The sequence below is a fragment of the Cetorhinus maximus genome, chromosome 7 (genome assembly GCF_964194155.1).
Source record: "Cetorhinus maximus chromosome 7, sCetMax3.hap1.1, whole genome shotgun sequence".
Lineage (NCBI taxonomy): Eukaryota > Metazoa > Chordata > Chondrichthyes > Lamniformes > Cetorhinidae > Cetorhinus > Cetorhinus maximus.
Window position 1 is genome coordinate 4,112,633 of NC_135885.1, and position 23,967 is coordinate 4,136,599.

At 44.9% G+C, this 23,967-nt stretch overlaps 1 protein-coding gene across 1 annotated transcript in view; it reads left to right on the forward strand.

Moving 5' to 3' along the window:
* Window positions 1–18,237, forward strand: part of inppl1a (inositol polyphosphate phosphatase-like 1a) — a 213,809-nt gene extending 195,572 nt beyond the window's left edge. Inside the window, exons 24-28 of the mRNA XM_078544958.1 lie at window positions 1,389–1,464; window positions 3,894–4,031; window positions 7,396–8,170; window positions 8,653–8,789; window positions 14,389–18,237. Of these exons, the coding sequence (XP_078401084.1) occupies window positions 1,389–1,464; window positions 3,894–4,031; window positions 7,396–8,170; window positions 8,653–8,789; window positions 14,389–14,482 (1,220 nt within the window). The 3' untranslated portion in view covers window positions 14,483–18,237. The remainder of the gene's footprint in view (window positions 1–1,388; window positions 1,465–3,893; window positions 4,032–7,395; window positions 8,171–8,652; window positions 8,790–14,388) is intronic.
* The last annotated feature ends 5,730 nt before the right edge of the window (window positions 18,238–23,967 follow it).

Genomic DNA, 23,967 nt, shown 5'->3' on the forward strand with positions numbered 1-23,967 from the left:
TGGGTGCTGGGGGATCTTGCGCCGGATCATGCAAATTACTCCTTGTTTGGCCATATGGCCACTTTCGTGACTGTTTATGCTGTTGACCCTCTGAGGAGCTGCTTCCTCTCTTCATCTAGGTAGTGGTAGTTATGGCACGGGGTCAGGACCTGGAAATCGTCTGGGCATTGGGTTCCCTGACACTGCTTTGAAAACCTGGACCCTTATCTCTGGATTCATAGTCCAGTGACGTTATTAATACGTTGCCATATCCTTAATATATCAAGTAGCTGGAATGAAGGTATAAAGTACAAAGCACAAAGTGCCCGATTGTGTCCTTCAAAGAGTCTCAAAGAATTTTACATCCAATGAATTGCTTTGAAATCCATTAATTTTTGTGTTGGCATTTGTTGGCAGTCAGTTTGAATGTATTAAAACCCTTCAACAGCACTGGGAGGAAGGAACAGTCAATCTCTTTGATTTTGATTCATGCTGGCTGGGGCATCGGGAGAACTCCTTGCATCACTGGAACTCTTTCAGTACTGCACTGAGTGTCAGCCTAGAGTTTGCATTTAAGTCTCCAGAGTGGGTCTTGAACCAACAATTTTCAAACACAGGCAAGTGTGCTACCCACTGAGCCATGGTTGACACCTCAACAATATCATGAAATGTAATGCTGTAACATCCGTGGAGTGGCATTCACAATCTGATTCCCATTCCACATCTAGTTTCTTACCCTGAAATGCAGCCACACCTTTCTCGTCCAACCTTCCGACTTGGGCCAGGTGAGAAGAATGCAATGCAGCGGATTCCCGAGGCCTTCTGTCAAGTGCAGGAGGTTCAAGGGAAAGGAAGACTTGCCCTTTTTTTGTGGCAGCTAGTGCCATAAAGCAGGTAGATTTAAAGGTCCAGCCACTTTGAGAAGCTAGGGAGAAGATAAGAAGGACTTCTGGAAAGGGTGGTGGTCCCCAGCACCTCTTTGGGGTACCCCCTCCCTCCCCCGAATCTGGCGCTCTGGAGATCGGAAGTTATGGGGCCATAGCTTTGCTAGCCGTTTATCTCATTGCTGCTTGTGGAACCTTGTAGCTTGCCTTCTGTGTTTGACTACATAAGTAATTGCATTTTACAAGTATTTAATTGTCAAGTGGATTGATGTACTGCCTGATACTTTTGAAAAATATTATTTAGTGTTAGTGACTGTGTTCCAGCCCCATCTGTTGGCACTAAAGTACAACAGCACCCCATCGAATTCCTGATTATTCTTACACTGCCTTGTTAACTTAACTGGCTTTGATTTTTAAGCAACCATTTGTAGTTGATTGAGCCCATTTATCCTGACAGACAGAATATTGCACTGATCACAGCACAGCTGATGGGGTGAATCTCTCCCCTTTTTTTTTGTTCCACAGAATGGATAAGAGTTGACAAGGATGAAACTGGAGCAACCAAGGGGAAGCCAGGGAGTCGATCAAGTCAGGACTTAAAGTACAGTCACGGTTTTCCTGAAACTTTCTTGCTTTGATGCTCTCATTTGCCATTGGTATTGACTCTTCTTCCATAGCTGAGGGAGGGGAACAGCAGCCTTGGGGAAACTTTTGGGTGGAAGCTGGCGTTTCGCGGGGCAGTGATGGAGAAGCTCGTGACAGAGAATGTAAGTGAATGAGTGTGCTGCTTTTAGGGGAGACCTGCTAGGAGAGTTATTATCCTTTTAGCTTTATTCAAAACCAAAGTTGAAATTACTGGTGTCTCAGCCCATCTTCTGCAGTAAGCCCTGATCCCTGCCTTTGGTACCTCCAGACTTGACTATTCCAATATTGCCTGACTGACCTTCCAGTTTCTGCAAACTCCATATCGTTCAAACATTTGCACGCATTACAATTCCAAGCACTTTTAATCCATCACCCCTGTACTCACTAACCTACATTGGTTTCCAGTCCAGCAATGCCTCGAGTTTTATATTCTACTTAGTTGTGTTCAAATCCGTCTACGGCCTCACCTTTCCCTATCCCAGTAAACTCTGTAGCTCTACAACCATCCGAGACCTCTGCACTCCAATTCTGGCCTCTTGTGCATCCCTGATTTTAATCGGCCCATCATTGTCTGTACCTTCAGCTGTCTGGGTGCACTGCTATGGAGGTTTCTCTCTAGACCTCTGTACCTTTCTCTCCTCTTAAAACCTACCTCTTTTCCTGTTTTAGTATTTCCTTCTGTAGTTAGGTGCAAAATTTTCTGATAATCGCCCCTGCGCTGCTCCTTCAGACGGTTTACTGTGTTAAACATTAGATGCGATTGTTAGGTTAGGGAAGGAGAAAACCACTCGAGGTTCTAGCCTCTGGCCGCCAATCACTATCCAATGATTCTGACTGGAAAGCGAACCTGTGTGGATATTGGCTAAAGTCTGGATAAAGTTCAATGAAGTCCCTCTTACCTGGGAGGCGTAGCAGTTTTGGTTTAAGATCAGGAACCTAGTGACACAATGAGAAACCAGCATGTGAATTGGACTGACGCAGTGATGGTGGCAAAAAACCTCGAGGTCAATTTTAGATGCTGCGCTGGGGGCTGACTCAACCATTCTTGATCAATGGACTAAATGGGCCAACTTACTTTGCTCATCGGTAATTTATGTATAAGATCACAAAGCACAGGAGGAGGTCATTCAGCCCATCCAGCATGTCAGCTTTTTGAAAGAGGTTCAATTAGTCCCACTCCCTCTGCCCTTTCTTCATCAGCCCTGCAATTTTTTACTTTTTGAGTATTTATCCAGTTCCCTTTTCAAAGGTACTATTGAAATTGCTGCTTTCAAACAGACCATCATAACTTTTCTTTATTACTTCACGGGATGTGAGCATTACTTGCAAGGCCAGCATTTGTAGCCCTAATAGCCCTTCAGAGCAGTTGAGAGTCAACCACATTGCTGTGGGTCTGAAGTCACATGTAGGCCAGACCGGGTAAGGATGGCAGATTTCCTTCCCTAAAGGACATTAGTGAACTAGGTGGGTGTTTACAAAAATCTATGATCATTTCACAGTCACCATCACTTGAGACTAGCTTTATATTCCAGATTTTTAAAATAGAATTTAATTTCCATCTGGACCCAGAGCATTAGACTGGGCCTCTGGATTTACTAGTCCAGTGACATTACCACTATGCCACCATCTTCCCTCTTATTGCATTAAAAAACCCTCCTCTCCCCCTGTGGCTCTTTTGCCAATTATCTTAAATGTGTGATCTGGTTATTGACCACCTTGCCAGTTGTTAGAGAATTCCCAAGCCTGGTTGTGAAGAAAACACAAACTAGGATGCTTTGGTGGAGAGTGTTTATTGCTCACCACAGAGCTTGCTTCTCCGCTCTAACTCTGGACACCTCGTGCTGGGTGACTCTCCTTTAGTTAATTATACTCTGATATGTGTATATAATCAGTATCCAACACCTGTTCACTTATTACCTTTAAACTTCTGGGTATTTAACATCCATCAACAGAACCTATTCGATATTAACAACAGTTTCAGCTTATTTACTCTATTAAAGCTCTTCATGACTCTCCCCTTAATCTGCTCTGCTCTAAAGGGACCAATCCCAGCTCCTCCACATAACTGAAATCCCTGGTATCACACTAGTAAATCTCTGCACCCTCTCCTAGACCTTTCTTGATACTTTTTTTTGGAGGAAAATAGATCTCCCCTTAGCCTTGCCTTGATGTAAGGATGGGCCAGTGTGTCGGTGTAATTACTAAACTGGATTTAATGATCATTTTCTCTCCTGCTGTTGGTTGGCTAAGCTTTGCGAAGCTTCTGATTTCTTTCCTCACTGCTTTGCACGAGAGCACAGTGGCAGCCTCGTGGTGGTCTGGCACAGAGGTCATTGTGGAGTAGTGGAGTGGTTTTGGCTTTAACATTTAGTTGTGACCTTTCAGAGCAACTTCCAAAAAGCTGGCCTCTGTGGAGAGCACGGGAATGCAGCTTGGGAAACACTGTGAAGAGACGGAGAAACCCAGCTGTATCGCCACGGGCCGTGCACCAGCTCTGCTTCCTGGAGTGGCTGCTGAAGACAGGTAGATACCGTAGGTTTTGAGGGAGGATCATTTTTTACAGAAGCATTGTGGGCTATCAGCAACAGCAGAATTTTATTCCACCACAGTCTACAACCTCATGGCCCAACATATCCCGCACTATACTATTACCATCATGCAAGGGTACCAGCCCTATTTCAATGAGGATGGAAGGAGCATGCTAGGAGCAGATCGATGAGCAGGTATACCTAAAAATGAGGCACCAACCTGGTGAAGCTGCAAAACAGGACTACCTGCATACTAGAAGTGCTATAGACGGAGCTAAATGATCCCACAAAATCAGATCAAAGCTCTGCCACATCCTGTTATTAATGGTGGTGGACAGTTAAACTAAGGAAAAGAAGAGGCTCCACAAATATGTCCATCTTTGGAGGTGGGGGAGAGAGAGCCCTAATACATCAGTCCAAAAGACGAGGCTGAAGTGTTTGCAACTCTTCAGCCAGAAGTGCCGAGTGGCTGATCCACCTTGGCCGCCTCCTGAGGTCATCACATGCCAGTCTTCAACCAATTAAACGTGATCTCAGAAACGGCTGAAGCCATTGGATACTGCCAAGGCTATGGGCCCTAACAAAAACCCAGCTATAGTACTGAAGACTTGTGCTCCATAACTAACCACACCCTTAGCCAAGCTGTTGCAGTACAGCTACAATGCTGGCTTCTACCCAGCAATGTGGAAATTTTCCCAGATAGGCCACAAAAATTAGGATGAATCCAAACGAGCCAACCACCAACCAGTCTACTCTCGATCACCAGAGCAGTGGAAGTGGTTCTTTTCATGTATTGTTTCATGGGATGTCGGCATCACTGGCAAGGCCAGCATTTGTTGCCCATCCCTAATTGCCCTTGAACTGAGTGGCCAGTTCAGATGGCAATTGGCATATTGCTGTGGGTCTGCAGTCAAATGTAGGCCAGACCAGGTAAGGACGACAGATTTCCTTCCATAAAGGTCACTAGTGAATCAGATGGGTTTTTAACAACAATAAATGATAGTTGTCATGGTCATTATTACTGAGACTAGCTTTATATTCCAGATTTATTAATTGAATTTAAATTTCACCACCTGTCATGGTGGGATTTGAACCATGTCACCAGAATATTACAGATAATGCTGGAAAAACTCAGCAGACCTGGCAGCATCTGTGGAGAGAGAAGCAGAGTTAACGCTAGATCTCGCCTGAAGAAGAGTCATACGGACTCGAAACGTTAACTGTTTCTCTCTCCACAGATGCTGCCAGACCTGCTGAGTTTTCAGCATTTTCTGTTTTTGTTTCAGATTTCCAGCATCTGCAGTATTTTGCTTTTACCACCAGAGTATTAGGCAGAGCCTCTGGATTACTAGCCCAGTGACATTACCACTATGCCACCATCTTCCCTTAAAGTTGCCATCAACAGTGCTATCAAGAAACACTTATTCACCACTAACCTGTACACTGATCATCAGTTTGGGTTCCACCAGGGCCACTAAGCTCTTGACCTCTTTCGCCCATGCTGGACCAAAGCTGTAAAGAGTTGAACACAAGAGGTGAGCTGAGAGTGACTGCCCTTGATTGCAAGGCTGAATATTTGACTGAGTATGGCATCAAGGAGCCCAGGCAAAATCAAAATCAGTGGGAATGAGGGGAAAATCTCTCCACTGGTTGGAGTCATACCTAGCACAAAAGAAGATGGTTGTGGTTGTTGGAGGTCAATCATCTCAGTCCCAGGATATTGGAGGAGTTCCTCAGGATAGTGTCCTGGGCCCAGCCATCTTCAGCTGCTTCATCAATGACCTTCCTTCTATCATAAGATTAGAAGTGGGGATGTTCGCTGATGATTGCACAATATTCAGCACCATTCACGACTCCTCAGATTCTGAAGCAGTCCAAGTCCAGATGCAGCAAAACCTGGACAATATCCAGGCTTGGGCTGATGAGTGGCAAGTTACATTCGCACCACACAAGTACCAGGCAATGACCATCTCCAACAAGAGAGAATCTAGCCATCTCCTCTTGATCTTACCATTGCTGAATCCTCCACTATCAACATCCTGGGGTTACCATTGACCAGAAACTGAACTGGACTAGCCGTATAAATACTGTGGCCACAAGAGCAGGTCAGAAGTTGGGAATTCTGCGGTGAGTAATTTAACTCACCACCTAACTCCCTAAAGCCTGTCCATCATCTACAAGGCACAAATCAGGAGTGTGATGGAATACTCTCCACTTGCCTGGATGGGTGCAGCTCCAAATACTTTTGAAGCTCGACACCATCCATGATAAAGCAGCCCACTTGCTTGGCACCCCATCCACCACCCTAAACATTCACTCCCTCCACCAACAGCACACAGTGGCAGCAGTGTCTGCCATCTACAAGATGCACTGCAGGAACTCGGGCTCCTGAGACAGCACCTTCCAAACCTGCAACCTCTACCACCCAGAAAGACAAGGGCAGCCATGGGAACACCACCACCTGCAAGTTCCCCTTCAAGCCACACACCATCCTGACTTGGAAATATATTGCCGTTCCTTCACTGCCGCTGGGTTAAAATCTTGGAATCCCTCTGTAACAGCACTGTGGGTGTACCTACACCGCATGGACTGCAGTAGTTGAAGAAGGTGGCTCTATTTGCAGCATAATTTTAATCACCCTGTTGCAGTTTTTCAGTGAGTCCCTGATCCTTGCTCCATCTTCAATTCCTGCTACATGCACCCCAGCCTCCAACGCCAGGAAATCCTGACATCATATCGCATCATGTTTATTGCTCATCTAGTCACCCTGACATAAAGTGAGCAGGATCCCTGCCTTGAAAGATGTGATTTGGTTTTTCAGATCATCCGACAGCTTCATTGCTCTTGGTGTCAGAGGAGAGCTCTCTCTGCTCTTGCCAATGTATTAATGTAGGAAATGCAGCTGCCAATTCACAATCTCTCTCAAACAGTAATGAGACTATGAACAGACCTGTTCCGGTGATGTTGGTTGAGCGATAAATAGTGCCGCCTTCCCCACCACTCCCAGCAACACAGCGCGAACTCCGCTCCTCTTCAGAATAGTGCTTTGGAATATTTTACGTACACCTGAGAGAGCGGGACCTTGGTTTAATGTATTGTCTGAAAGATGGCGCATCTAGCAGTGCAGCACTCCTCTGTACTGTCCTAGGAGCTTCAGGTCTTTGGAGTGGTGTTGAATCCACAATCTTCTGACTCTGATGTGAGTGTGCCATGGCTGACACATGGATGAGGTATTGAGAGCAGGCCAGTGCCTATTGATCCCTGTACACCAATGAGAATCAGAGAATATTGTAAATTGAAAGTTGATCTTACCTTTATATGTTGACTGGCACAACCAACCTTGGGTGTGTTTTTCTTAGGTCAAAGCAGCAAGAAATTTACTCCGACGCAGATGCTCTGTGTTCTAAGAACAGCTTCAACAACCCAGCTTACTACATCCTGGAGGGAGTCCCACATCACACTGCACTCCTGTCACCAGACCACCAGGCCTCAGCATTTCCCAAGACAGGGCAGAAAAACAAAGGCCAGGCTACACTTGGCCCACAAGATAGGAAACACCATCATTCGGGACGCCTTCCGTTAGCGAGTGAGGAGGGGTCACTATCGGATGACGAAGGGTTGACCCTTAACCGGCCGCCACCTGACTACCCCCCTCCTCCTCTCCCCAAGGTGGTGGACATAGATATGATCGATAATCCTTTCTACGCCTCCTCGACAGAGCTCCAGCGACTCAAAGCCGGGCTAACCAGGGACGAGCCCGACTTGAGGAACCTTGGTGCCAAACACCGGACTCCTGCAGACCCCATGGAAGGCAAGGCCTCGCTTCCGCCAAAAGCCCATCCCAAGCCGCAGCTGGTCTCCGGCACATCTCACTTGGCCGGTCCATTCCTGGCTGATCAATGCAGCACTTCCTACCAAGGCATCGTTGACGACCGGTCTTACTCCGCCCTCCAGATGGCCAAGAGTCTCAGCGAGGTGGACTACCAGGCGGGCAAGACCGAGCCCCTACAGAGAAACCCTCCACTGCCGGTGAAAGGCCAGCCTCCCCGAGGGCTGCTTCCTGACTACAGCAGGCCCACCACCTTCCCTTCACGCTCCATAAAGGAGAGCATCGAAGAGGACATGGCTGAAGAGGTAAGCGCTAGAGGAGGGTTTGGGGCTGTCTGGTGCCAGAATCGCTCTAATAGTCAATGCCCTCTCAAATCTTGAGTGACGCTTTGAGAAAATTTGAAACCCAGCAGATCAAGGGGGCCAGGAGATAATTGGTCCCAAGTACACACACTCAAAGAGATATCTAGATACAAAGCATATGGATGTTTAGACCCCACTCTAAAATCATAAATGGCCATTCAGCCCCCAAAGCCTGTTCTGGTGTTAGATCATGGCCGATCTGTATCTCAAATGCACTTAGCTACCTTTGCTTCATGTGCCTTAAGACCTTTGTTCATCAGTCAGAAAGTGAGGAGGCCATTCAGCCCGTCTGCCTTGCTCATATGCTGTGGGATTTATTACAGAGTAGATAGCGACGGCCCTTGGGCTTATGCTTCATTGAGATCACTGATAAGGAGTTTCACTGTTTTATGGCGTTGGTAACCTTGTCTCTTTTATCCCTATAGGCTTCATGTCAAGCAAGCAGCACCAGCTCCAGTCTGTCCTATGACTCCAGTGTAGGCAACTGGTTGCGTCGCCTGGGCCTGGAGAGGTATGAAGATGGGCTGATCCATAATGGTTGGGATGACTTAGAATTTCTAAGGTAGGTATATGTGCACAGCAGGTCATTGCTGGGGACAGGGGTCCTGATAAGCATCCAAATGAATGACTTTTTGCACAAGCATCCAACCACATAACCCAAACTGAATGGCACTGTTCAATTCTATTTATTTCCACCAGTAAAGCTCTGGGATTATCAGAGGTTATGTGCCTTCCCACCACGTCAAGGGCAGCCCACAGGGAAATAGGCTAGGTGGGGGAGGGTGAGCAGCTCCAGCCTGCTTCAATGTTCAGTGAGCCCTCTTTACCACCACCACCACCCCCTGACCACACCCCCACTTCCCCGCACCACCACCGCCCCATCACCCCCCCCCCAAAATTCTGAATAAGAACATAAGAAATAGGAGCAGGAGTAGGCCCTTCAACCTCAAGCCTGCTCTACCATTCAGTAAGATCATGGCTGATCTTATTGTAATGCCTGCACCCCATTACCCTTGACTCCCTAAAAGCCTAACTCAGCCTTGAATATATTCAACCACCCAGTCTCCACTGCTCTCCGGAGAAGAGAATTCCAAAGACTAACAGGCCCTCTGAGACAAGTAATTCCCCTCATCGCCATCTTAAATGGAAGACCCCTTACCTTTAAACTGTGCCCCCTAGTTCTAGATTCACCCATGAGAGGAAACATCCTCTCAGCATCCACTCCATCAAACCTCCTCAGAATATGTATATACGAATCTTCTATGTTTCAATAATATCACCCCCTCATTCTTCTAAACGCCAATGAGTATAGGCCCAACTTCCTCAACTTTCTGTCATGAGACAAACCCGTCATCTCAGAAATCAGCCCAGTGAACCTTTTCTAACTGCCTTCAGTGAAAGTATGTTCTTCCATAAGTAAGGAGACCAAAACTACACACTACTCTAGGTGCAGTCTTACCAATGCCCTGTACATAGCTACAAAACTTCCCTCCTTTGATACTCCATCCTGCTTACAATAAAGGCCAACATTTCATTTGCCTTCCTAATTTCTGTAACTGCATGCTAAATTCTTATGATCCAAGCATGAGGACTTTCAGACTTCTCTGTACTGCAGCATCCATTTAAATAATATTCTGCTATTCTACTCTTCCTGCCATAGTGGACAAGTTCATATTTCCCACATTATACTCCATCTGCCAAATTTTTGCCCAGTCACTTAACATATCTATATCCCTTTGGCACCCTTTTGTATCTGATAACTTGCTTTCCTACCTATCTTTGTATCATCTGCAAATTTGGTTCCAATACAGCTGTTCCTCCATCCAGGTCATTTATATAGATCATAGATAGCTGAGGCCCCAGCACTGATCCCTATGGCACTCTACTACAGTGTGCAACCTGAAAATTACTACTTTATCCTGGCTCTCTGCTCCTTGTTAGTCAACCAATCCTTTATCAATGATAATATATCATCCCAACATCATGAGCTCTTATCTTGTTTAGTAATCCTTTATGTGGCACCTTGGGTGGCTGAAGAAGTGTTGTGAAGAAGTCATGTTGGACCTGAGACCTTAACTCTCTTTCCCTCTCCACAGATGCTGCCAGACCTGAGTTTTTTCCAGCCCCTTGTTTTTATTTCAGATTTGCAGCACCCACAGTATTTTGCTTTTATTATTGAATGTCTTTTGGAAGTCCAAATACACTACATCTACTGGTTCCCATTTATCCACCCTGTTCGTTACATCCTCAAAGAACTCTAATAAATTAGGCAAACAGTACTTCCCTTTCACAAAGTCAAGTTGACTCTGCCTGATTTTATGATTTTCTAAATGTCCTGCCGCTACCTCCTTAACCCTTAATAATGGATTCTAGCATTTCCCTAATGATAGATGTTAGACTAACTGGCCTATAGTTTCCTGCTTTCTGTCTGCTTTCTTGAATAGGGGTGTTTTGTTTGTAGCTTCCCAATCCACTGGGACCTTTACAGAATCAAGGGAATTTTGGAAGATTACAACCAACGCATCCTCTATCTCTACAGCCACTTCCTTTAAGACCTGAAAATGCAGGCCATCAAGTCCAGGGGACTTGTTAGCCTTTAGTTCCATTAGTTTTCCCAGCATTGCAAAGGCTATGGGCCCTGACTTTTCCAGCAATATTTGTGAAGACTTGTGCTCCAGAACTTGCTGCACCTCTAGCGAAGTACAGCTACAACACTGACATCCGTCTGACAATGTGGAACATTGCCCAGGTATGTGCTATCCACAAAAAGCAGGGCAAATCAACCCAACCAATTATCGCCCCATCAGTCTACTCTCGATCATCAGTAAAGTGCTGGAAGGTGTTGTTGACAATGCTATCAAGTGGCACTTAACTCAGCAATAGCCTGCTCACTGACACTCAGTTTGAGTTCCGCCAGGCCACTCAATTCCTGACTTCATTACAGCCTTGTTCCAAATATGGACAAAAGAGCTGAATTCGAGATGGTGAGAGAGTGACTGCCCTTGACATCAAGGCAGCATTTGACCGAGTGCGGCACCAAGGATCGTTAGGAAAACTGAAGTCAGTGGGAATCTGGGGGAAAGCTCTCCACTGGTTGGAGCCATTTCAACACAAAGGAAGATGGTTGTGGCTGTTGGAGGCCAATTATTTCAGTCCTGGGACATCACTGCAGGAGTTTCTCAGGGCGGTGACCTTGGCCCAACCATCTGCTGCTTCATCAATGATCTTACCTCCATCATAAGGTCAGAAGTGGGGATGTTCACTGATAATTGCACAATGTTCAGCACCATTCGCGACGACTCAGATACTGAAACCGTCCGTGCCCATATGCAACAAGACTGGACATGTTCAAGGGCAAGTAACATTTGCACCACACATGACAGGCAATGACCATCTCCAGCAAGAGTGAGCCTAACTATCTCCCAATGTCAATAAATGGCATTACTATCACTGAATCCCCCACCAACATCCTGGAGGGGGGGTTACCATTGACCAGAAACTGAACTGGCCTAGCCATATAAATATTGTGGCTACTAGGAGCAGGTCAGAAGCTGGGAATTTTGCAGAAAGTAACTCACCTCCTGACTCCCCAAAGCCTGTCCACCATCTACAATGCACGAGTCAGGAGTCTGATGGAACACTCTCCACTTGCCTGGATGAGTGCAGCTCCAACAATACTCAAGAAGCTCGATACCTTCCAGGACAAAGCAGCCTGCTTGATTGGCACCACATCCGCAAACATTCACCCCCCTCCCCCACCGATGCACCATGACAACAGTGTACACCATCCATAAGATGCACTGCAGCAGCTCACCAGGGATCTTTCGACAACACCTGCCAAACATGCAACCTCTACCACCTAGAAGAACAAAGGCATCAGACGCATGAGAACATCACCACCTGCAAGTTCCTCTTCAAGCCACACACTATCCTGACTTGGAAATATATTGCCATTCCTTGTCTGTCGCTGGTCAAAATCCCGGAACTCCCTTTCTAGCAGCACTGTGGGTGTACCTACACCACATGGACTGCAGTGGTTGAAGAAGGTGGCTCACCACTGCCTTCTCAAGGGCAATTAGGGATGGGCAATAAATGCTGGCCTAGCCAGAGACGCCCACATCCCATGAATGAATAAATAAAACCTTTTTCTTTACTATGCTTGGTATGCTTTGTGTGTCTTCTGCTGTGAAGTAAGATGCAAAGTACGTGTTCAAAGTCTCTATTTCCTTGTTTCCCATTATTAATTCTCCACTCGCATCCTCTAAGGGTCCAATGCTCACTTTAGCTACTCGTTTTGTTTTTGTGTACTTGAAGCTTTTACTGTCTTTTTATATTTCTTGCTAGCTTCTCTTGTACCTTAATTTCTCCCTCTTATTATTTTTTCAGTCATCCTTTGCTGGTTTCTAAAATCTGTCCAATCTTCTGGCCTACCACTAACCTTCAGTGTTGGATGCTTTTTCTTTGGTTGTACCATCCTTAACTTCCTTAGTTAGCCAAGGATGGTGTGTCCTCATAGTCTTTCTTTTTCAATGGAACTTATCTTTGTTGAGAGTTATGAAATATCTCCTTAAATATCTGTCACTGCTTCTCTACTGTCTTACCTTCTAACCTATTTTCCCAGTCCACTTTAGCTAAAGATATAGTTAGCCATGCAATTGGAATTGCCTTTATTTAAGTTTAAGGCAGTAGTTTTAAACCCAAACTTCTCAGTCAAATCGAATATGAAACTCCATCATGTTATAATCACTCTTACCTAGAGGGTCCTTTAATGTGAGGTCATTAATTAACCAATCCTGTCTCATTGCACATTGTCAGGTTTAACATAGCCTGCTCCCTTGTTGGTTCTAGAACATATTGTTCTAAGAAACTGCCCTGAATACACTTTTTGTGAGCTCACCTTCCAGGATCCCTTTGCCAATCTGATTCATCCAACCAATTACTGAAGTACCTCTCTTCCAAGCCCCAATTAATTTTTGATGTATTCTGCATCCTTCTGTATCCTCCAGTGTTTATGTATTGTTGGGTGGCATTTAAACTACTCGCAACGGTGATTACTTTCTTCTGCTATTTCTTATCTCCATCCAAACGGATTGTACATCCTGATCTTCCGAATCAGGATCATTTCTCACTACTGTACTGACCTCACCCTTTACAGAGCCACCCCACCTCCTTTTGCTTTCATCCTGTCCTCCTGAAACGTGAAATACCGTTGAATATTCAGACCCCAATCTTGGTCACCTTGCAACCTTGTCTCTGTAATGGCTATCGTTATCACACTCATTTCTATTCGTGCTGTCAATTCACCCATCTTATTATGAATGCTACATGCATTCAGACAACGAGCCTTGAATTCTGATCTTTTACCATTTTTCTCTACTCTGACCTTATTTGCTGGTGCACTCGCTCTTATGTTTGTACGCTCTGTCCCATACTGTCACACTCTGGTTATCATTAACCTCATCGCCGTCCTGTACTATCATCTTGTTCTTTAACTTTCCAAGTCTCTGCTTACATGAACGTCCCCACCCTGGACTATTTAGTTTAGAGCTCGTCTACCGGTACTCATTGCCCCTGTTCACTGTGTGAAGAATGGTGGCTTAGGCAGCGAGCTAGAGAGTAGCTCACCCCTCGGATCGATCATAGGTACAGAGGAAAGTCCTGTTCTGCCAAAGTTAGATCAGGAATGATCTGTATCTTAATTCCATTTGTCTACCTTGATTTCCCCAACCCTTACCTGCTTTCTAGAGTGTTCCAGATTTTCACTCCCCTTTGTGTGAAGGAGTGCATCCTGCATCACCTCTGAACGGCCTAGATCTAATTTTATGGTTCTAACCCCTTGTTCCAGACTCTTCCCCACCACGCCACCAGATGAAATAGTTTCTGTCAACCCGAGCAACAAAGAAAAGCTCAAGCAGGTCACCCCCTAAATCTTAAATACCCTGTGGAATATAACCCTCGTCTGTGCAGCCTTTGCTCATAACTTAGCTCTTTTATCCCAAATACCATTCAGATGAACCTACACTAAACTTTTCTCTAACACTTGATGGAACCGTCTCAAAGTGAGAGTCAGGAAGGAGGGAAAATGGACAGCAAGAATGGGGAGATGGAATGCCTCCAAATGACGCTTGTTTACATTTTTTTCTTTTTTGATTCCTCAACAGCGACATAACAAAGGATGACCTGGAAGAGGCTGGAGTTACAGATCCTGTTCACCAGAACGTTCTGCTGGAGAGTTTGCAGCAACCTGGAAAATAACCTGATGGGTTTTGTGTTGTTTTTTTAAGTGCCTTAGGAAGACTTTTTTTTTCACTTGATAAACAGTAGCTCTGAAACTCCAGAAACAATATTAAAAAGGAAGAACATAAACCCAGTTGACCGGTCCGGATGAGGGCACTTACTGCCCCAAGCACTGATTGTAGGACTAACCATACTGCGGAGTACTGAGCCTGCCATCTCTTCCGGTCTGTCCTATTTATCCACTCCTCCCTTCACGTCGTTGGGTGTCTCTGGCCCTGCAATTAGCACAGGGGAATTCAGTGCATTTTGTTATCTTTTATATGAAAACATTAGGTGAGAATCACCTCCATGTTCTCTGTGGGGATGCAGAAAAGCAATGCAATGATGCCAAATCAGTTGGAAACCAGGGAGTCCCATTAATGCAGCTTCTGTAGGTTGAGGGCGAGAGATGGGCAGTGATGACTCCATTGACAGTGTGCCTAGAAGCACAGTCTGTGGGTTTGTCATCGGATTTGTCTGCCCAGTGGAAGAGGGGAGATGGTGGCATCAACTGTGGGTCCAGCAATTACCTTTAGGTTTCTGTGGCGTGGGGAGGCAATCGTTTTTGTTTGGTGCTGGGATGATGAGACGCCCACCAATAGTTATTGTGCACATGTGCTGTGCTGTATCAGAATAAAGGAAAGAAGGGCAGGTTGTGAAAGTGTGGGCTCAGTCTGGGTTTTGCAGAAGTTAGAATCTGAAACTCAAGTGTTTATCAAAATAGACCTACTCTGTTCTGACTGTGGTCAAATGGATCCCATTTAGTATTCTGAGGGGAGGAGTTGTTGTGGGGCAAGGTGGGGGCAGGAGGGTGAAAGAGTGAGACCGGATGGGGAGAATGTGGGAAATGGAGTTAGGAAAGTGCAGAGGTTTCTGCTTTTCCCCTTCACCACAAAAAGAAATGTTTGAGTCTCTGTTGCACAGTGAGAACTGGGATGGATGACAATCAGCTTCTGCTCTGCCAGAAGCAGAAGGAAGTCAGGAAATGTTCTGCGTTTCTTCAGCTTATTTCTTTTCCCTTGTCCTTATGCTCTCATCATCCTGCCAAGGAAGGAAGTGAGGAAAGACAGGAATCTGCTCACGGCCTGCAAGTGATCACATACACCTTTGTACAGTGGCTGCCTTTGTGTGACTGGAAGCAGGAGTTGGCTCAGTCTTGTTGTGCTCTACCTGTTTATAGGAGCTTCTTCTCTTGTGCCTGAAATCGTAGTATGGGTAAAATAAGTCCTTATCAGGCACACTGGTTCCACTGGTGGGACTGGACACAATTCAGTAATTGGCTAGGTGAAATGAGTTTGAACAGTCTCGATGGTGTTTGTGGATTTGGACCTGCAATGTAAATTTGACATGAATCTCTCAGACCACAGGATCAGTGGTGTGAGAAATGACCCACCCCCCACCCCTGCCCAACCCCCCTGTTATTTTTGAAGTCAATCTCTGTCCCCTACCTTGCGTTTTCCAGGTCTGCACAGTTCCCATCAGACCGGATCAGGTGGTGTCCTCGGTTTCCTGATCTATAAGTGCCAGATTTCCACTGCGATTTGTGCAGGAAAGCAAAGCATGGTAGGAATCTGGAACTCTGCCAAATCTCAAGCTTGACCGCTCAGTGCCCCCTCCGCAGTCTGGCAAGCCTGTGGGCATTAACTGTAACAGCAGGACTAAGGGAAAGTTGTTTCTGGAAAATGGAATGGGTGAGCATTCCCAGTTTGTTTCCTTGTTGTGCAAAATATCTTGTTCAATCTGCATTTATTGGATGCACTTGAAATCTGGAACAGCTGGTTCTGTTGCACAGTCTCTGGTTAATTTTGCTTGCTTTGATATATAGTGTCCTGTCTAGATTCTGTAGGAGCGTCAATCAATCAAACACTCCCCCTCTTGGCTCAGTGGGCAGCACACTCTCACCTCATGGGTTCAAGCCTGATTCCAGAGACTTGAGGGCACAATGCAGACTGACACTCCCAGCGCTGCAAGGTCGGAAGTGCTGTCTTTTGCATGAGACGTTAAGCCTTGTCGAATGAATGTAAAACATCCCGCAGCAGTATTGGAAGAAGAGCAATGGAGGTTCTCTCTGGCATCCTGGCCAATATTTGTCCCTCAACCAACACCTGAAACAGATTTTCTGGTCATTTCCTCATTCTGTTTGTGGAAGCTCGCTGCAGTTAATTTGTGTGCAGCATTTCCTACATTACAACAGTGAGTGCACTTCCAGGTACTTCACTGGCTATAGAGTGCTTTGAGATACCCTGAGGTCATGAAAGGCACTATATAAATGCATTTATTTCTTTCCCCTTCATCCTCTCACTTCCTAGCTCTCCCTCCCTCTCTTCTGTCTCCCACAGCTCTCATCTTTCCCCCCACCCACCCCCGCTGACCGCCGCCCCACCACCACATTCCCAGATTAACTAAACTGCCAGTAGTGACCTGAATGCGGGTTCTCCGTCAAACCCAATAAGAATAACTAAAGGAAAATTCGCACTCGCTTTTGCTTTTAAATGTAATTTGCCTCACCCTCACTGTACAGACACCTCCATGCTGTGCAGTGTTGTTTAAATATTGAATAATTGATGGTGCAGAGTTGTGAAAAGTGTTTTGCTGTTACTGAGAACTCCTGTGTGAGAAATATCTATTTGTTTCCTGAATGAGGGTGTGTTTTTAACCCCCTCCCTTCATAGCACAGTGATTCTGCAGAGGTTCTTTTAGGGAGACGCGTTCATCCCCTGGGTTTCCCCTGACTGAGTTTCTCTCGCCCTGGATGGCTTGAGGTAATTTTGTCAAAGGTATCACTGTGTTGCCTGCTCAGCTTCATCTCACTTTGCAGGTTTCTCATATCGCAGCCTAGTAAACATTGGACCGGAGCACAGTTAGATTCAGAACAGGAGGCAGCCATTCAGCCCCTCATGACTGCTCCAGTGTTTGGTTCGGTCACAGCTGATCATTTTCCTATCATTGTTCCGTATCCCTTGAAACCCTTACCCAACAAAAATCTATCCACCTCGGCCTTGAAGGCTCCTGTTAACCTCCAACACCGTTTTCTCGGGGGCAGGAGGAAAGAGTTCCACTACCCTTTTTCTGAGAAAACTAAAAGGTAGTAAGAATTTGTAACACACCAGGGTCAGGGACTGAGCTATTTGCACTTTTGGCTTGTTGTTTTGTTCCGGACTGTCTGGTGCTAAGAATACAGTGACACTCGCTCTGTGCTGACAGTGTTCCCTCATTCAGAGGTGCTGAGTCCAGTTCAATGTTGCTTTTTTTTCCCCTAAGTCTTTTCTCCAGATGTTGGTTTTAAAAAAAAAATTTAAAACACCTCAACCTTTTTTAGAATAATTATGAATTAAGATGCGTGAACTGCCAGAAGCCGAGATGTCAAGTCTTTGTATAATCATCTTTTATTTTGCTTTTAATGTATTGTAACTGTAGCTAAGTGGAGGAGTTTGTGCAGTTGCTTTTACCTGTGATATTTAATGCAATTATGCCAAGGCTTTTATTGCCTTCCCTGTTTGCTCCGTCCCCGCCCTGTCTCTCTCTACTTCGATGTGCATTGGTGAGAAGCACAGAGTTGCTGTTTTAGCTGTGACACAATCCTGGCAAGAACAGCAAAATCAGGTGACAAGGACATAGCGTGTGTGTGCACGCGTGTTGTGCATGTTCCTTTTTGTTTAGTGAAGTTTTGTATTTTTAATGACTTAATTATGTCTGTATAATACTGTTTAAAACTAAAGCTCTTTTTAACAACACTTGAGTTTGTAGTCACTTTCTGTTCACTGTGATCTTTGTATTGGGCCTCGTGTATCCTCACTTTTCATTGCGGTACCGAGGGAGAGCTACATTGCCACACCTGCTAATGATCCAGAAAATGGTAGGTAAAAACTCTGTCAGTGGCAGTGATGGAAGTAGATTAATCAGTAACTTTTTAAAAGGGAATTGGATAAATATTTGCAGGGCAATGGAGAAAGGGGCAAGGGTGTGGGACAAATTAGCTAGCTCTTTCAAAGAGCTGACAGAAGGGCAATGGGCTGAATGGCCTCCTGTGCTTTATCATAATTTGGTTCTACTAATAAATCCAATAAGGAATTCGAGAAATATCTTTACTAGGGAATGTGAAACTTGTTCCCACGAAGAGTGGTTGAGGCAGATAGCATAGAAACAACGAGGGGGAAGCTAAATAAGCATGATGGAAAATGGGATAGTAGGATATGATGAAGAAAGAATGGAGTAGACTCACATTTGTGCTCAAGCCCTGGAGTGGGATTTGAACCCAGAATTTTCAGACTCAGATGCAAGAGTGCTACTCACTGAGCCACAGTTGACATCTGGTTGGCATAGTCTTCATGACATACCAAAAAGAATTTTTTATCAGAAGAGGACAGGGAAATGAGGGCTGATGCATCAGGTTTCCCTCCCACTGCTAGTCCTATAATCCCCTTGGAAAGGAGGGAAAAAGAACTTAAAAGTAAACCCTAAACTAATTCAGGGGAAAAAGCAATTCCTCTCCGACTACTGAGGACAACCACTGCAGCCCATCAGATCTGTGCTGATTCTACAAAGGAGCAAATCACTTAGTGCCATTCCCCAGCTTCTCCCTGTATTCCTGCACATTCTTCCTTTTCAAATAATAATCTAATTCCTCCTTGAATGTCTCAATGGAATCTGGCTCCACCACACTCTCAGGCAGTGCATTCCAGATCCTAACCACTCGCTGCGTGGAGGACAACTAGTGACCAATTAAAATATCCCATGTACTTTTCCACATGGGAGGATCTCTCTCTGACTGAAAGATTGAATCGGATTTGTGTTGAGGGATTTGAAAGCACTGCCCACATTCGGACAAACGAATTAGAAGATGCATTGTATGTAAAAATGAAGGGAGACAAGTTGGTGTAATGTTTTTATTGAAATCTCAACAGAGGGCATTACATTTTTGTTCTTTACTGAAACTATAGTGATTATTAATTTTAAAAAAGCGTAGGTTTCTGTAATTCCTTTCATGGCCACTGGATGTCTCAAGGCACTTTATTTTTGAAGTGTTGCTGAATGGTGAGGAGGATGTAAAGAGGCGTCAAGGCGATTCAGACAGGTTGAGTGAGTGGGCAAATACATAGCATTGGAATGGAAAATTTCAAAGGTTACGGGGAGAAGGCGGGAGAATGGGGTTGAGAAACTTATCAGCCATGATTGAATGGTGGAGCAGACTCGATGGGCCGAATGACCTAATTTCTGCTCCTATGTCTTATGGTCTTATGGCAGGTGCAGTATAATGTGGATAAGTGTGAAGTTATCCACTTTCGGTAGGAAAAACAGAATGGCAGGGGCCTTGTACATCAATCACTGAAAGCAAGCATGCCTGCTTTCAGGTGAGACCATACCTGGAGTATTGTGTGTAGTTTTGGTCTCCTTACTAAGAAAGGATATACTTGCCATAGAGGGAGTGCAGCGAAGGTTCACCAGACTGATTTGTCGTAAGAGGAGAGATTGGGTCAACTAGGCTAAATGCTAGGCCAGCATTTATTGCCCATCCCTAATCAAAAGGCATCTAAGAGTCAACCACAGGCAGATTTCCACCCCTAAAGGACATTAGTGAACCAGATGGGTTTTTGCAACAATCAACAATGGTTTCCTGGTCATCAATAGACTTTTAATTCCAGATTTTTATTGAATTCAAATTCCATCAGCTACCATGGCAGGATTCGAACCAAGGTTCCCAGGCATTACCCTGGGGTCTCTGGATTACTAGCTCAGCAATAACACCATCGCCTCCCCGTTTTCTACCACGGAAGGTTGTGGAGGCCAAGTCACTGGATATGTTTAAGAAGGCAATAGATTTCTAGACATTAAAGGAGTCAAAGGGTATGGGGAGAGAGTGGGAGTACGGCGTTAAGATAGAGGATCAGCTATGATCATATTGAATGGTGCAGCAGGCTAGAAGGGCCAAATTGCCTATTCCTATTCCTACTTTCAATGCTTCTGTAGGAAACACAGCAGCCAGTTTGCTATTTGTGGGAGCTTGCTGTGTGCAACGTGATAATAATCAGAATTTTTAAATGGTGCTAATTAAGGAAGAAATATTGACCAAGGGGAGAACTATTCTGTTTTTTTGTAATGTGTTGCCATGGAATCATTTATGTTCACCTGAAAGGATGGGCAGGGCCAGGGTTTAACATATCATCCAAAAGAAAGCACCTCCAACAGTGCAGCACTCCCTCAGTACCGGAGTGTTAGTCTGGATTTTTGTGCTTAAGCCCTGGAGTGGGGCTTGAACCCATAATGTTTTGACACTGAGGCGCAAGTGCTACCCACTGAGCCACAGCTGGTTGACATCAGCTTTCATAACATACCGAAAAGTTTTTCATAGGAAAAGGACAGGAAAATTAAGGCTGATACATCAGGTCCCAGCTTTTCCTCCCACTGGGCGTCCCAAAATCCCCTGGGAAAGGAGGGGGGAAAAAAACTTAAAAGTAAGCCCTAAATCAATTCAGGGGAAAAATAAATTCCTCTCCAACTACTGAAGGCAACCACAGAGTTGAATCTCAGCACTCCTCAATCACCTCACATAAAAAGCATCTGGTCAATGACTGAGTGAGACATGATGCAGTAATAATGCATCATGTTCTTAATGCACTTTGTTGGTTGATAACTTGCATTTATGTAATGCCTTTAAAGCAGTTAAAACGTCCCAAGACACTTCGGGCGATTATTGAACAATGTTTGACATCGAGTCGCGAGGAGATATTAAGGGAGGTGTTTTAAAGATTGGTCAAAGACGTTGATTTTAAGGAACATCTTAAAGGAGGAAGGAGAGGTTTAGGGAGGGAATTCCAAAGCTTAGTGCACAGGCAGCTGAAGGCACGGCCACCAATAGTGGAGCGATTAAGGTCAGGGGTGCTTGAGTCCAGAATTGGAGGAGCACAGAGACCTTGGAGTGTTGTGGGACCCAGGAGGTTATAGAGATAGGGAGGGCGAGGCCAGGGAGTGATTTGGAAATGCGGATGTGAATTTTAAAATCAAAGCCCTTAACCGAGTGCCAGTGTAGATCAGCAAGCCCAGGGTGAATGATCGAGTGCAAGAGAATATGCGAGAGTCAAAATGCAAATATTTACGCTCTGCTCTTAGCCTGGTGAAAGAACCAAACCTTGTAAGTCATATAAAGCCAACCCAAGTTCTCAGACACTGGTGAAAATCTACTTGCCGCCAGCAGCACATGTATTTTGCCACTAGAGGTCACTCAGCCACTGTTGCCCTGTTGAGTGCCAGACTGTTTGGAATTCAAGCTCTGTCTCTTTGGAGTAAAATCCACTTACTTTTACCTTTCTGAACATTAACCCTGCTGACTTCCTATTTTAGCATTAGTTTGTTGCATAAGAGTTGAGTTCTTAAAAGTTCTTAAGGAAATTTCCAAGGGGAGGACCCCCCATCCGTGGGTAACCAAAAAAAAGCTAAAGACAGCATCAGACTTAATGAAAAAGCGTATAATTGCGCAAAGATGGGTGGCAGGTCAGAAGATTGGATGGAGGGTTAATAAGGAGGGAAAAATTAGAGTACGAGAGAAAGCTAGCTGGAAAAATAAAGACGGATATAAGAGCTTCTGTAAGATATTTAAATAAAAGAGTTAACAAAGTGAGCGTTGGTCCGATAGGAAGTGAGTCTGGGGAATTAATAATGGAAAGTAAGGAGGTGACAGATGAATTGAACTGGTATTTTGCTTCAGTCTTCACTACACAGATTACAAGTAACATCCCAGAAATAGCTGTAAATCAGAAATTAGAAGGGAAAGAGGAACTCAGGAAAATTATAATCACCAGGGAAGTGGTATTGAGCAAATTCTTGGAGCTGCGGGCTGACAAATCCCCGGGTCTTCATCCTAGGGTCTTGAAAGAAGCGGCTAGTGCATTGTTTCTAATTTTCCAAAATTCCCTTGATTTGGGGAAGGGTCCATTAGATTGGAAAACAGCTCTTGTAACTCCTTTATTCAAAAAGGGAGGGAGACAGAAAGCAGGAAACTACAGGGCCAGTCAGCTTAGCGTCTATCATAAGGAAAATGTTAGAAGCTATTCTTAAAGATGTTGTAGCAGGGCATGAAGAAAAGTTCAAGGCAATCAGGCAGAGTTAGCATGGTTTTGTGAAAGGGAAATCATGTTTATCCAAGTTATTGGAGTCCTTTGAAGAAGTCACATGTGCTGTGGATAAAGGGGAACTGATGGATTTCCGGAAGGCATTTGATAAGGTTCCACATAAAAGCTCATGGTGTAGGGGGTAACTTTGGCACGGATAGAAGATTGGTTAGCTAACAGGAAACAGAAGGTAGCCATGAATGGACCTTTTTCTGGTTGACGGGATGTAATGAGCCACAGGGATCAGTGCTGGGGCCTCAATTTTTTTACAATTTATATAAATGACTTGGATGAAGGGACAAATGGTATAGTTGCTAAATGTGCTGACGACACAAAGATAGGTGGGAAAGTAAATTGTGAAGAGTACATAAGGAGGCTACAAAGTAACATAGGTTAAGTGAGTGGGCAAAGATCTGGCAAATGGAGTACAATGTGGGCAAATGTGAAATTGTCCATTTTGGCAGGAAGAATAAGAAAGCATATCTAAATGATGAAAGATTGCAGAGGTCTGAGATTCAGAGGGATCTGGGTGTCCTAGTGCATAAATCACAAAAGGCTAGTATGCAGGTACTGCAATTAATTAGGAAAGCTAATAGAATGTTATCGTTTATTGTGAGGGGAATTGAATACAAAAGTAGGGAGGTTATGCTTCAGTTGTACAAGGCATGGTAAGGCCACATCTAGAGTACTGTGTTTCGTATTGGTGGTCATATTTAAGGAAAGATGTAAATGCGTTAGAAGCAGTTCAGAGCAGGTTTACTAGACCAATACCAGGAATGGGTGGATTGTCTTATGAGGAAAGGTTGGAAAGGTTAGTCTTCTATCCACTGGAGTTTAGAAGAGTAAGAGGTGACTTGATTGAAACCTTTAAGATCCTGAGGGGTCTTGACAGAGTGGATGTAGAGAGGATGTTCCTCTTGTGGGAGAATCTAGAACCAGGAGTCACAGTTTAAAAATAAGGGGTTCTCACTTAAAGCGTAGATGAGGAGAAATTTTTTTTTCCGAGGGTGGAGAGTCTTTGGAACACTCTTCCTCAAAAGGCGGTGGAAACAGGGTCTTTGAATATTCTTAAGGCAGAGCTAGATAGATTCTTCATTAACAAAGGGGTGAATCTGCCTTCTTAAAAAATTCATTCATGGGATGTGGGCTTCACTGGCTGGGCCAGCCCATCCCTAGTTGCCCTTGAGAAGGTGGTGGTGAGCTGCCTTCTTGAACCGCTGCAGTCCATGTGGTCTGGTACACCCGCAGTGCTGTTAGGGAGGGAGTTACAGGATTTTACCCAGCGGCAGTGAAGGAACGGCGATATATTTCCAAGTCAGAATGATGAGTGACTTGGAGGGGAACTTCCAGGTGGTGGTG